The sequence below is a fragment of the Meleagris gallopavo genome, chromosome 2, assembly GCF_000146605.3.
Source record: "Meleagris gallopavo isolate NT-WF06-2002-E0010 breed Aviagen turkey brand Nicholas breeding stock chromosome 2, Turkey_5.1, whole genome shotgun sequence".
Taxonomy (NCBI): Eukaryota; Metazoa; Chordata; class Aves; order Galliformes; family Phasianidae; genus Meleagris; species Meleagris gallopavo.
The window spans coordinates 32,723,441-32,738,218 of NC_015012.2; the positions used below are offsets into that span (position 1 = coordinate 32,723,441).

The 14,778-nt window shown below is 55.8% G+C and overlaps 1 protein-coding gene across 1 annotated transcript; it reads right to left on the reverse strand.

Annotated features, from left to right (window-relative positions):
- Positions 1-2,743: 2,743 nt before the first annotated feature.
- Positions 2,744-13,041, reverse strand: CAPN11 (calpain 11). Its single transcript, XM_003203927.4, has 21 exons — positions 12,759-13,041; positions 12,169-12,238; positions 10,868-10,986; positions 10,622-10,755; positions 10,348-10,516; positions 9,481-9,564; positions 9,309-9,394; positions 9,016-9,090; positions 7,857-8,017; positions 7,616-7,785; positions 7,404-7,415; positions 6,825-7,036; positions 6,635-6,674; positions 6,353-6,418; positions 6,028-6,085; positions 5,881-5,945; positions 5,074-5,142; positions 4,892-4,970; positions 4,341-4,457; positions 4,209-4,267; positions 2,744-3,993 (listed from the first exon to the last, which is right to left on the reverse strand). Exons 1-21 carry the CDS (start codon positions 13,002-13,004, stop codon positions 3,967-3,969), a joined length of 2,118 nt encoding a protein of 705 aa, XP_003203975.1. The 5' UTR covers positions 13,005-13,041; the 3' UTR covers positions 2,744-3,966.
- Positions 13,042-14,778: the final 1,737 nt, after the last annotated feature.

The following is a 14,778-nucleotide window of genomic DNA, read 5'->3' on the forward strand; positions in this document are numbered from 1 at the left end:
CGCGGGCACCCCGAATGGCAGGACCCCCGAAGTGGCACGGCGTCCGGAAGGCGAGGAACGCCAAATAAAACCGAAAAGCAGCTGCCAGTTTAAATGCCCCCTCCTCCCACACGCCTTCTGTAAGCGATACGGTCCCGACCCATCTGTTGGTGGCGGTGCTGGGAAGGAGGGGGCGAGGGAGGACCGACACCTGCCCTGGGCACGGTGCGGGCTGCGGGACGGCGCCTGGCTCGTGCGCTGAGGCTCCTGAGCAGGCGGGTCCAAAATACTCCTCTGTGTCACTTCGTGCAGCCGTGTGCCACCCGAGGGACAGGAGTGTACACACACGGGGCAGGGAAACACCGAGGAACGGGGATGCCAGTGGGGAAGGGGCTTTCAATTGGGTTCACTTGGCCAAAGCAGTAGCCTGGGCCCGCGGGCTGGGGGAGTGTGCACAGGAAGTTCCCTGGTACACCTCTGTGCCCGTCCACTTCCCCTGGCATCCAACCTTTGTTGTGCTCCCGGTGGCTGTTTGGCCGTGTTTCCTCCCCTTGTTCCCCTCCATACCCTGCCAGGAGCTTGCTCTTGGCTCTTGCTTGAGCAGAGCTTAGGAAAATAAACAAGGGCCTGAAAGCACCCACTCTCTTTCCCCATCTTGGCTCTCACTTGGCGCAAGCTGCCCTTCATCCAGAGAGCCCATTCGGGTGGCCCAGCCGAGGTGACCTTTCCCAGCCCTGCAGATCCCTCCTGGGGAGCCGGGGATGGATGAGGGAAAGAGCCAGCCTCAGTGCGGAGCTGCCACATGCAGATCTGGGAGCTGAGGGACATCGGTGTTGTCAGCCTTGAGACCAGCCTCATATCAGCCCTAGGACCAGCCTCCCACAACCTTTGCTTCTGCCTGGGCTGGAGGACTCTCATCCTGCACTGCCTCCATCCCTGAGGTAAAGGAAAGGCTTTGTGCTTCCTTAGCAGTGAGTGGGTCCCCTTTTTTGGGGGAGACAGTGACAGTCTGGAGTGAAGCTTTGGGTTTTGCTGCTCTAACCCTGGGTAGGTCATTTCCTCTCTCTGTGCCTCGATTTCCCCAGCAGGCACCAGTTGTGATGAATGAGAATGGAGATCTTATTCCCCATGAGCTTTACCTATTGCTGCGAAAAAACACTGAGCAGAAAGGGCCAGGATTCAGTCCCTGTAATCCCAGGAGAAAGGAAGGCACCAGCCATGCACAGAGGTGATGCACTGCCTGTCTGGGGGCACTCTGTGGGCCTCAGGTGGGGAATGGAAAATCCCTCAGGAACAATGGGGCTGCAGTGTGCACCTGCTGCAGAGCCTGCTCTATCCTGAGGCACAAGCAGAGAGCAGAAGTGGCTGCACTGCCAAAGCCAGTGACTTGCACCATCACTGCCTTCAGCTCACATGGGGCAGTACCTATTTGCTAGGCAGTTGTGTTGTGCTAATAATGCAGAGGGGTGCTGAGCCCCTTTCCCCAGCTGCAAGTTCAGGGCCTTCAGCCTTCGGGCAAAAGCACAGTCCAGAACTGGACTGTGGAGGGAGTTAACCCTGATCCTGTGATGAGTGACACATCCCATGTCCCCTGTCCTTGCGGGCTGGCAGCAAGGCAGAATGCTCTGCTACCAGCTTTGGGGACAGAGCCCCAGGGTCCAAAAAGCCCAGCATGGCTGCCAGCTGTGCTGGCCAAGAGGGCCCTGGGGAGCACTTATGACAGCAGAGCACAGCTCGGCGCAAGAGGAATGCCGGCCATTTCTGCTGGAGTGGAAGGCAAGCGCTATAAATAGTTTGTTTAACTCACTGCATCCAGGCCCTGAAAGGCTCCAGCCTGCATGTATTCCCCTTTTCTTTGCACTGTTGAAAAAGGACAAATCCTGCAGCTGCCGGACAGCACCCACAGCCCTGCCCGTGGGTCCCCTTGCTTGGGGCCAGACTCACATTGTCCCTCGGGCTCTCCAAGGACATTCTGGCTTTCTGGGGAGCCTCTCCTCACTTGGTGCTGGCTGCAGGATGCTGGCAGCACCCGGCTGCTGGTGTAGGGGAGCAGGAAAGGGGCTGCCCCCCCCAGCTCTCTGCTCACACAAAGGTAGCTTGTGCCCCCAGGACTAACATTCCTGCTGCTGAGGGAAGGGGCATCCAAGTGGGAGATGGAGCCTGAGCACAGCTGCTGGGGCAGCTGCTGAGGACAGCCACAGCCCGCACACAGCCAGTCTGGGGAGGACAGACACTAGCAACTGGAGAGACACAGGAAACCCCCAGGCAGGCAGACACTCCAAGAAGGCAGGGGATGGGATGCTGTGGCAGCAGGATGGGGACAAGCCAGGCTGCTCCCTGTGGCATTCGCTGGCAGCTGGGAAACCCACCTGCTGACCCCCTGCAAATGCTGGGCTGCCAGCTGCTGGGGCCAGCAGGGAGAGGATCCACCAGCTGCTGCCTGGAGGGGGCACCTGTCACCCCAGAGCCAGGCGGGGGTGTGCCCTACAATAGGGCCTGTGTGCACCATGGGGCTTGCAGCTGGGACAGTGCTGACAGCTCCCATACTACCCAGGAGGAAGGTCCAGCCACACCCAGGCTGGACTGAGCCATGCCAGTGGGGCAGAACTACCCAGTTTCATGGACCCCAAGCCCCCACACACCAAGGGCTTTCCTGCCCCTGTACACTGGCTGTGTCAGGCCCCAGCCACCCTCCACCCCACGCTGGAGACTTCCACCAGCTAAGACTGGGACACCCCTGTTGTATAAATCATTACCAGCTGAGTCTCTGTCCAACAGAGCTAGGTTTATTGCCCCGAGCACAAAGAGAGGAAGCGGGCCTGCCAGGTGGGCAGGAGTGGTTATTGCTGCAAGCATGGCCTCCAGAGACGTAGGCCTGGGAGCGGCTAAGGGCCTGCCTGCCTTGGCTGGGTCTTCACCCACTGCCATGCTGGAGCCACCGTCTCATCCACAGGAACAGATTGGGGGTGAGGAGTGTGGAGAAGTGAAAATATATTGGCACAGGAGCACATCTGTGCTGAGTGAAGGAGCCCGAGAGCTTTAGGGATCATAACAGGGTGAAAGGAGGGGGAAAAGAGGAAAACAGACAACCGTGTACTGGAGAAACGCCTCCCAGCCATCACCACTCCTCCTTGGCCCAACTCTACTGTGGCAGCAGGAGCTGAGGCCAGGACAGCCCTGGCGAAAGGCTGTAGTGGTATGGCTGTGCGTGCATAGGATAAGAGGAGCATGGTGGGATGCGTTACTTAGTGGCATGTGGCAGGAGAGTGCTTAAGTGATAGGCTTTGGCCTTATGGAGGGACAATGCGGGGCAGAGAGTGAGGGGTGAGAGGGAGAGTTTGAAGGCCACGCAGAAAGAGGTTGCAGCAGGCACCAGTGTCCTGACCAGCTGCAGCTCCATGCTTTGGTCGTGTTTAGTGCTGATGAGTGCAAGGCAATGGCATTAAGAGTGTGCACCTTCTCACCCTGGCTCCCCATGAACCAGCTGCCCTGCCTAAGCAAGGCAGCATCTGCTGATGCTCCCTGGGACAGGTAGCACATGCCACGGGGGATGAAACAGCACTGGAGCAAGCAAAACAAGTCCTCCTCCTCTTCCCCTCCACAGCTCCCACCTCTCCCTGTCAGGTGGATAGCCCCCAGCCTGCTCCTGTGCTTGCTTCTAAGCAGCTGCCCCAAAGCTACGTGCAGTGACCTACAGACTCCCCATGCTGCTTGCCCTCCTTCTATTCTGGGGTGGGACAAGAGGAGAAGGGTGGAAAGCAAGCCCAGCCCAGAAAAGGAGAAGGGCAGCCCCTGCCTGCCTTGACCTCTGCGAAATGCTCCATGGGTGAGGGTGGAGCGAGGCGTGCTGAGAGGCAGGGCTGGTGGCTCAGCATAGGATGGAGCAAGAGGAAGGAGATTATCCTGTGTCCATGGACCCGAAGGGAGGCACTTGGAGGTGGCCTGGCCTGCCGGAGTGTCCTAGTCACAGCGCATCTGTCCTGGCTCCTAGCCGCACATTGTCAGCAGCAGCCACTGCAGAGAAGGAAGAGTGACGATGAGCAGGGGCTAGTGCACACAAACCCAAAGGCCGTCTGAGAACAAGACCTGACAAAGTTCCCTTTCTCATCTCACAATCTTTTACACCCACAGGGCTAGAGGGCACTCTACTACCCACCCCAGGTGTCCCATCCACCTTAGCATCTTCTCCCCTCATCTCCACCCTACCTCTCAAGGCACCAAGCTCTCACCTCAGCGAGGTTCATGACGGCAGTGCCAGTGCCATCAGGATCCATGCTATGGAAGAACCCTGCAGGGCACAAGGGCAAGGTGAGCAACATGTCCCTCTGTCCCTGCCCTCCCCAGCCTGGAGCAGCACTCACTGAACATTGTCTCCAGCTTCACCAAGCAGCAGACAAAGTTGTCAAAGTCCACACCCGTCTCAGCATCTGCGTAACGGGCAACCACCACCTGATGCAGCTTGTTATTCAGCTTGAAACCTGAAAGGCAGAGAGTACCCAGCACCCGCAAGAGGTGGGAGAAGATGCAACTATCAAAGTTCATGTTCTCACCAGAAGGGGCCAACACCCCACCCAAGGAATGCCACTGAATCCAGCCTTGGTAGGAGTAAGAGATGCTCTCCCTGGAGCTATAGCCCATTGCCAAATGAATGCTCACTGACCTGACTTAGCCAGGATAGGACTTCACAGGTCAGATGAAGATGGCTGGGACAACCTTGTGTGTATCCCAGCTTGGAGGGTGCCAGCAACAAGCAAGGATCGGTTGGAGAGAACCCAGCTTATGGGCCTCATCTCATGACATATTGGCTCAAAGCTCACAATGTAGGCTGGTTCCACAGTTCTCTAGCTACTTGGGACAGGGCTCCTACAACTCTACTCCACCCTCAGCCCAGCCCCATCCTCTCTAGACTTACCAGCTGACTCTAGAGCCATGCGCATCTCATATGAGCTCATGGTGCCTGACTTATCCAGGTCATACTGGCGGAAGATTGTCTGCAAAAAACATCACAGAGGATGTGAATGACGGCCCTCCCTGCAGCTTGGTCATCCCCCTGCCTAAGAGGGGTGCTACCCCTTGCATCCCTCTCCTCCTCACCAGCCAGCTGCGAATCTTGTTCCACAGGATCTGGAACTCCACCAGTCCCAGGCGGGCACTGCCATCTTTCTGGACAGCAGAGGGTTAAGGAGAAAGCAACCAGCAAAAGGGTGGAGTAGCTGAGCAGGCAGAGAGTGGCAAAGCAATCAGATCCTGGGTACTTTGAACGAGAAGAGGCATTTCAGCCAGGCCAGCTCTTTTTCAAATTCTCTCCCCATCCTGCAGCATAGGCAAGATCAGAGCCTGCAGGCCAAAAGGGAAAGTTCAGTACTTAAAGAAGCTGCTGTGCAGCTCCCCAGGAACACCAAACTTCGGCACAGTGCTGCCATGCAGCAAACGGGATGCTAGGACATATCTGGAAAAGAGTTCAGAGCAACTTCTCTACGCTTGCCTACCCTTCCAACTGCACATCCTTGTGCAAGCTGGAACACAGCCCATGGCTGCTGTTACTTTACACCTCTCATCCTCAATCAAAGGATGATTTTGGGGGAAAGAACCCCAGCACCCTTCCTCCCCCACCAAGGATGCTTTTAGTCTGGATGGTCTCACTGCATGCCACATTAGGGTGAAGTGTGGGTGCTGGCTGCTGTGTGTGAACCCATGGGGAAGTGAAACACTGGGCATTTGCTGCCAGCTGCCATCCCGAAGCACCCTCAGTGCAGCCACAAGGACCTTTTCTGCCCTTTTCCCAGTTGCACAGCCTTGGCACAACTAGAGAGCCGAGCCCTAGTTCCCACGGAGAAGTGTCCTGGCTGCCAGGCTGAGCGCCAGGAATACCAGCCCCTCCCCACAGTGCCAAGAGGATACATCCATCAGGTTGACCATGTTGCGGCAGGAGTCCAGACTGAATCCATCCGTCTTCAGATCTTTGTCTGAGGAGGAAGGAGGAGGGGGATCATGTGCATCAAACCTGCTGAACCGGCCTGAGCTACAGGGGAAAAGGGCAGCACTCACGTCTAGCGATCACTCTGTTCAGAATCGTCTTGAGCTCAAAGACGCTGATTTCCATGTCCTGTAGTTGGAGCAGAGTTAGTAGAACCTCTTGCCTCCCCCCACCCCTGGGGGTAGCTGAGCTGAATTTCAGCATTTACTGGTGTGCAGGGCTGGGACGAGGCACTCTATGGGTTGGAGTGCTGATGGGACAGACAGGGCCCTGGGAAATTTTGAGAGCCCCCACAGAGCCCCTGCTATGTGCAGCTCTGATGGCCACTGGTCTGATCCCCTCTCTGCACCCTGGACCTGCCATGAGCTTTCCAGGGCTTGGCACAACTGTACCCACCTCCCCTGCCAGCTGCTGGAACATGCTCTTGAAGCCATCCTCAATGTCATCCTCGGTTATTTCCTCCTGAGGCCAGAAAGAGAGATTAGTAATCAAAGCCAAGCACTGCCCTATCTCAGAGGCTCAACAAATATTTAAGCCTCTCAGAGTGAAGCTCCTCTTATCTTTACTCTTTCTCACATCCCTATCTATCACTGTAACCCAAACCCATGCAGCCACCTCCTGCCCACAGCTCCCCCTCCTCAGCCCCAGTCCCAGCTAAAGGAGACTGGTGGCCCCTACCTCATCTGCCAGGTCTGCAGAGATCTCCTCATCCAGCTCCCTGGGAACAGAAAGGCGGGGGCACACAGTGACTAGAGAGCAGTGGAATCTGCTCTAGCACTCACCAACAAATGTGATGGCCCGGGCCAACACATTCCCTAACTATGCAAAGGGCTGGGATGTGGCAGAAGGCTCTGTGGTGGAGACTCACGCAGTGTCTGACTGCTTCTCAGTGAAGACCCGCAGGATGAAGTCAGCCTCCTTATGTGGCTCAAAGGTGGAGGGTACAACGATGTACTCGCCAGGGGGCAGCCGGATCTGGTTGCTCACTTCCCTCAAGTTGATGAAGGTCTCAGAGCGTGCCCGCGACTGGTTTCGCAGGAAGAAGTCCTTCTTCAAGTGCACATTCTGGCTGCCCTGGGCCTGGAGAACACACACTGCTGTGGGGAACAGCCCAGCAAGAAGGGAACCCACAAGGAGCAGTGGGACCAAGCAAGTGCAATCAGCCCACGCCCAAAGCATCTCTGCTGGAACAGCTGCACGGTCCCGTTGCACCCCTGCCCAGTGGCTGCCTGTGGAAGAGCCCTTGTTGTCCTGCCTAGCACGGACCATCCCACCCACACAGAAGTACTCAGCACCCTTTAGCACCCCAACCATTGCCAGTCTGGTGGAAATCCTATGCCACGGGGCACATGCATGCACACACGCCTGTGGGTTTGCATCAACCCATTCTTGCCCACTCCTGTGCTCCCCTCAAAGAGGCGGATGGGTCTGGTGGCTCAGGACATACCTCCTCAGGAACCTGCAGGGAGGAGAGAAGAAGAAAAATCAGAGTGCCAGTGCTGGGGTTCTATCTCCAATGGCAGATGGAGGGGATGACACTGACCCACAGATTAGCCAAATCAGGTGAGAAAGGATTCCCCGAGGACTGTGGTGCCAAGTCCACATGGGATCGGCAGGGTTGAGCCAGTCTCAAAAAAGTAGCATTGGGATTGGGGTTACCTCATAGACAGCAAAGCCGATGGTATGCATGTCGCCCCCTACTCGTCGCTCCCTCCTACGATGCTTCTGCATCAGGGCCACCAAGAAGCTGCAGGCCACCTCGTCATCCCCAGGGTCATCATCCTCTTCCAGCAGCTTGATCTTAAACTGGGGATTGATCCAGAACGTGGCTGGAAGGAAGAAGACACGGATGATACACCTGGCTGAATCACATCACCAAGAGTGGAGATGCGGGAGATACCTGGGTTGTTCCTGCAGCCCCCGGCAGTGCTCCCTCGGCGCCATGTGCCCTCAAACACCTGTGTGTGCCACCTGCTGAGCTCATCTTTGGTGAGGGCATCGGGGGTTAGGTTGCAGATCTCCAGCCTGGAGAACTCCCTCATGAAGTCCCGGAAAGACATCCTGTGGGGAAGCAGGCAGGGGCTGAGGCCAAGACATGGCTGAGGAGTGCAAGCAGCTCTGGACTCAGCCACAGCTGCCTTTGCTAGGTGGAGAGAGATGGAAATCATCCCAAAGCCCCTTCTCATGGCAGCAAGCTGAATGCTGGATGCCTTGTTGTGGAACAGGACTTATATGAGCCAGGCTGCCTCTGGTGCAGTTGGAACCCATCATGTCTTTCACCCTAAGTCTTGAGGAATCGAAGCAATGACGTTCAGGTGGAGGAAAAGCACAAAGGCACCATCACAGTTATAGGCGGCCTTGGGATGGGGTGCCAGGAGGCACAAAAGCCAAGACTACTGGCAGGCAGCCTGTCTAGGTGACACATGCTGAACTGCTTCAGCCTACCTACCACAGTGGGTGACAGGGATCAGAGCAAAGGGCTCCTTCTGTTCAATCTCCCATCTCCAGTGGTGGCCAGCAGTGGCGGAGGAAGCAGATCAGACCCAGCATCACCACAACATCCAGCAACACAAGAGCTGCACTTGAGGCTCGCTCAGACCATCAGTTTTAATTGCCACCCAAGATCTGGAATCATCTGAACAGTCACACTTTGAACTTACAAAACACCCCTGCAGTGCAGACTCCCACATCAGGCTTCTAACATCTACCTAAGCTACTGCTTGCTGGTGACCCTTTTGTTTTGGTGGTTTCAGAAGAAAAGAAAAAGCTTCTTACTGCTCACTCTGCATTTCCAGTTCCTTCTCAAGTACTCAGGTTCCCCTTTCAACCTGACAACTACACACAGCCAGGACCCAACCACCCTTTGGTGAAGAACCTTTTACTAATATTCAACCTATTAAGTAGGTCAGATAAGAAAATGTTACCAGGCTTTCTAGCAGTGGAATAGCTAATAAAGGCAGGTCATGTGTTTTGGGGCAACTGCAGGTTCTCTTTCAGGCTCCCCTGCTCATTCCCAAACTGGTTGCTGAAGAAGAGCAGCACTTTGCTCTGGCACTCACCAGAACTCTCCATCCTCCATCTTCAGTTGCAGCTCTTCTCTGTCGCTGGGGTCAATGTTGTCCCACTCGGAAGAGCTGGAATAGCCAGAGGAAAACAGTAAGATGAGAAGTACTCAAGGTGAGCTGAGACACTTCCAGTGCTAGGCAGTTTGGAGTTGGCCCTCAAAAGACCCATTCCCCACTGTGAAGGGAACAGCATGCTGTGAACTTCCAATCAGCAGCGCTGTGCAAAAGGTGTCCCAGCTGTTTCAACGGCAGTGCCAGTGGCTCACTGAAATCCCACCTGAACTCACCCATCACTCCAGGCTCCAGTCCACTCCACCTGACCCCAAGGGTTTCTGATACGGATGAGCTGTTCCTGCTGACCCCGGTAGTTCACCTGCCAGCCACCAAATGCAGGAAGTCAAACCCACACCACAGGCCATACCATTTTACCTCTATTACAGTCTTATGTACCCAACTCACATCTTTGAAAGCTGTGACAGAATAGGCATGGCCCTTCACCAGCTTCTTGAAGGTCACTGCTTCCATATCAAAGGCACTTGTGATCTGAAAAGAACATGCAAACCTCAGGTGAATACAATTCATGTAGTTCTGTTCCCTTACCCCTTCTCAGAGGAGGCTGAGACACTGCAAGGGCAATGACTCTTTTTTTCGCAATGTTCCAGTCAGGAGCACTGAAGATTCATTGTGAAACCACTCAAACTTCAAAAAGCATAAGAAAATGTTGTTTTGTACTTCCCAAAACAGTATTTTCACTAGGAGCACAGAGATAGCAGCCTCTTCAGTTGCAAAAAACAGCTTAGACATCAATTGTGGTGATACATAGACACTGTTGGGAGCGACAGTCTCTTTAGCACAAGTATACACCAGCCACACATTCAATGCGGGCAGCAGCTAACCCTTTTGTGTGTGTTACTACTCTGATTTGCCAATCCAACAGGTATTGCTGTCAGTGGTGACAGAGAGGGTGCACTCTGTTGTTTGTGGCTAAGAGGGAGAGGACAGAAGTGCCCAGCCCAGCTAACATGCAGATGCTGACGCAGGATGCATCCAGAGCTCTATGCAGAGCCTTCTTCAGCAGCCTGGCTTCAGATGGATGTTTCCCATTCCATCAAAACAAGACCATTCCAAGTCACTAAGATACAGCCCCATGCCCTTCATTGGTTCTGGGAAAGGTGCTCTGCCAAGAGGTGGAAGAAGTCCCCTTTCATCCAGTGTCCCAGCAAAATGACCACCTTGAGTTCGGAGGAGGGCTGTGAGGCCTCACTTCGGCCATCACTGGAGGAGAAGACATTCATAGTTTACTGTGAAGAGCAGCGCAACACTTACGTCGATGGAGCAGCCCAGCAGGGACCCCCTCTCCAGTGCTTTGCGGATGATGTGGCCCATGTTGTGCGGTGCCCGCTTGAGGTCATACATCTCTGCTACGCCGCCAGTGAAATCCTCAAAGCCCTCAGTGGTGCTGCCCCCCGAGAGCGACTCGTAGCAGCCGTTCAGCCTGAGCACCGGGCAGCGAGAGAGGAACGTGAGGTGATGAGGGCACACTGTGCTGCTGCTCCGCCCCACCCCCCACAAATTTTGTGCCCCCAGTGGTGGGACTCACTTGGCATAGGCCTTCTCCAGCAGAGCACTCCAGAACTCTGTGCACTCCGCTGAATGCACAAACAGGAGCTCCCCATCCTTGGTGGGCAGCAGGTCGTCCACCACCACGTCCACCCACTCACCAAACTGCCAGATCTGGGGGGAAGAAGGGGTGAGCGGGACAGGGCATCGCCCTAAGGGATGCCCCCAGGCAGCCCATCCTGCCCCCAACCCACCAGCTGTGCAGAGCCAGGAGCTCCCAGCCTACCTGGAAGTGGAAGATGCCAGCGTAGTCCTCCTGGAAGCTCTGCCCGTGGGGCACCACACGGTGCAGGAGTTCCTCGTTGAGAGTGAGGGAGCCAATGGCAGCCAGCAGCCAGCAATCACCTGGTGAAGGAGAAGAAGCTTAGCCAGCAGTGGTGATGGGTGCTGGGCCCTGCAGAAGCCCCTGGTATGCCCTCTGTCTGAACAAGGTGCTGCGTCAGAAGGGCAGCGAGGTGGAGTTCTCCTCTGCATGGTGCCCTGCACTGGGCTCAAAAAACAAGTGGAGAACCTGGGAAGGAGTCAATGCCCTTTGCTCCTAGCTCACATAGTATAATGGCAGGTGCCGGGACAGGAGCATTAGCTCAGGGCAGAGAAGGAACAACCCTCTGTGACCTGCTGCCTGCGTCCAGGCCACCGTGATAGCATCAACAGCCACTCCTGCAGTCATTTACCCAGAGCTTCTGAGTGCTCCTGGTATCTCAGTACAGTGACTTTTGTAAGGCAATTACAGTTTGCATTTTATTAAAAGTTTCCCCTTGTTTTCAGTCACCAAGCAAGAGGCTTAATGCTGGTGCCTTGGCTTCAAGTTCCAAAAAATAACACTGCAATTCTCCTTCCAAGTGCTATTAACCACAAGTGCTGCTCTATGCCAGCACTGCTTTTTCCATTCTTTGCCTTGGTTCTCCTTCCTCTTCTTTTAAATCCTGTCATACATTAGCCTCGAGCCTGGATAACCTGTGCTGGGCTGTGGTTGACAAAATGGCATTTCAAACCTTGCCCTCCTCATGACCAATTGAGAAACAACACAGTGCCCTGGGCTGTTAACACGCTCCAGTTACCACCACAATCTTGAAACCAGTCTGCTCTGCTAAGGTGCACAACATTCTCACCTTGATCCAGGTCAGGAAACACTGCTGATGGCAGCCAGAACTGGTTTTGGTGATCACTGACTGGCAGTTCCCAGCCTTGCCAGACTACTCGACCCACTAACACCGCTCTCCTTGTCTCAGTACCTGTGCTACTCCATTTTTGTGAGGCCCTTAGCATAGAGCCACCAGTCAAAGTACCTCCTGCTGCCTTACAGCTTCCACCATGCTACATGAGGAGGGAGTTTGAGTACAGAGATGGTTGTGCATAGGCTGGCAAGAAAACACACCATGAGGATCTGCAGAAAGATGCTGTGAAACCTGTCCACTCAGCACCTTCCCTACACAAGGGAACAAGTCTCTTCTCCAAGCATGGTGACCCTCCCCAGCTGCTGCTGCTCTCTAGATCAAGGTTTGGGAACAGAATTCCAGCACTCACCCAGAGCTCCCTGGCAGATATCTGTCCGGGTTGCACCACCAACAATGAACTGAGGATCATCCACTAATTCCTGCATAAGGAGAGAATCAAGCATTGGATTTTAGCAGTACTTATGCCCATTGTAGCACTGACTCAAGAGAATGGAAGTATCATCCCTGAGATGCACCCCACCTGTCCTCTACCAGGGAAAATTGCTTGACTGCAAAATCAAGGCCATCACAGGAAAGCAAGGCAAGATTTTCTTCAGCACGAAATGGCTAGATGGACATTGCCTCTGCACTCATGGCACCAAAGGATACAAAACCCCCACGTCCTGAGCCAATAGCCTCAGTCACACCTATGCTGGAACATCCAGAAGCAATGGCACAATTCTCCCATTGTAAAGCCCAACGTGTACTGCTTAGAGGAAGAAGGGTGTGCTAGACACACTACTCTTTGAGTACTCAGTGAGCATTATTCCTCTGGGGAACGGGCACTGAAGTATGTGAGGAACTTTAAGCACAGCAAGAAGCAAATAGAAGCCAAGCTGCAGCTTGGCACACCACATTAATGCAGACACTGCAGGCGAGGGACATGAGCCCAGCACTTACCGATGGACGCTTCCACTCCACGCCCCGCGTCTTGCTGGAGTACGGCCCCAGTTCCTTGAAGCCGAGGGCAGTGGGGCCAGCTGGGAACTGGGGGTCCCTGAAGAGGACACCACTCTCGATGCACTCTTGCTTGAGGGCTTCATAGTCCTGGTTGAGGTACTTGATAGCATTGTTGTGCTCACCGACCCCCTCAGCTCTCAGGCGGTCCCTCTGCAGCCGGGCAGCGATCCCCCCAAAGGGCATCATAGCTGGGTACTGGCACCGCTACCTCCACCTCTGTGTCCTGCAATGAAATGGGCGCTGTGAGGCTGGGGTTGGGCATGGCCTGCCCTTAAAAGCATCTCTGGGATGGGAAGACGCACTGTGAGGATCTAGGGCTGGGAAAGCCTCCCCAGGCCCCAGGCCCAGTGCAGACAGTGGTGCCTTTCTGATCAGAAGCAGGCCATGGCCTCCAGCCCAGCCGTCACGCTCCCAGTGCCTTCAGGGCGGCTGAATGAGTGGAGCCGCTTTGACAGCAGGATAGAAAGAAATAGTGCGCCAGCTGCTATGCAGAGCCTCCCCATTCCCTCTGCACATGAGAACTGAGTGAAGACGAATTCCAAGCACTTTCTGCCTCTGAAAATCACTTCTTCCAGTTGTACGCCTTGCCGCTAAGCCTCTTCACGAGGACAGCTTTCTGGTCACCGGCACCTTCCTTATCCTACTTGCCTGATGAGCGTAAGCAGCTGCAGGGCTGCTTCTCTCTTAGACAGCCGCCCACGGCTGCCCAAGCACTGAGTCAACAAGACGGGAAGGGAGGAGCCCTCTGGGGAGCAGAGGAAGCTCTATCTGTGGGGCGCTGGGAAGGAAGAGGTGTGACAGCCCTTCCCCAGAGCATAGGGTGACTTGACTCAAGCCCAGGTGCAGAACTATGCAGCCTGCCTGTCCCAGCTCCTGCTCATAAAGCCACACGCCCCAGAGGTCTGGTAGCACAAGACAGGAGAGCGATCCTTGGGTGAATGACCCATCCGCTCTCACCCTGCCAGAGCCAGCAACACCCAAGAGCAGTGGAGGGGATGGCAGCGCCAGCCTGCTGCCTGCCCAGCACCCTGGCTCTGGAGAGGCCTCTGCCTGTCCCAAAATAGTGCAGTAGCCACGGGAAGGCGGGTAGCACCAAACAGGGTGCAAGCTCTTGGCATGCGCTGTGCTGCTCATGGGCCACAGACATGGCTGCTAATCCCAAGGCCTGTCCTCATCAGCTTTCCAGAAGGAACATCTGCTCCACTCCACCACTCCCATCTCAAAGGCGGTCTCAGTCTCTCGTCTTTCCTCCACAACAGTCCCAAACCTATAGAACTGCCAACTCTGTGCCTCTCACTTGACTCCTGCTTGGCAACCAGGACGCTGCCAGCAAGGTGCATGTTTCCTCAAGACCAGTGGGGCGACTCCTCCTGACTGCTGCCCAGCAGGGCTGCAGAACAAGGAACTCAAGCACAGCACCCAGCCTGGCAGTGAGGGGAATCCCCCTCCCTGCAACCTCCCCTCATGGTGCAGCCCCAGGCAGGGCCGCAACACAGAGCCGTGCACAGCCGGGCTGTGGCACCAGGCCGGTTATTCTTAGCCCTGTTACTCAGAGCGCCTGGGCAGGCTGCGCTGGGTGGCAGGCGGTCACACGAGCGCAGGGCACGGGAACGCGTCGCAGACTACAGGGGGGGACAGGAGCTGTGTGGGACATCGGGCAGCAGAGTGGGAGGGGGCTTCCCCACGGAGATGCTGATGGATGCCGAGGGCACGCAGCGGGCAGGAGGCGGTGCACAGCCAAGCAGAGGAGAGCCAAGCTGCAGGACGGCTTTCCGCGCGGCGCTACCTCCAGCCGCAACAGGACGCGGCGCTGGAAGCACCCTGGTCCCCCACATTGGGGGCACTGCGACACGCCGGTCCACGCAGAGCCTCGGACAGCACCGCCCGCAATCTCTGCAGGCCTCCAACCGCTCTCGGCGGGGACGTGTCGGCCCTGGCGCCGCTCTGGCCGCTCGCGGCG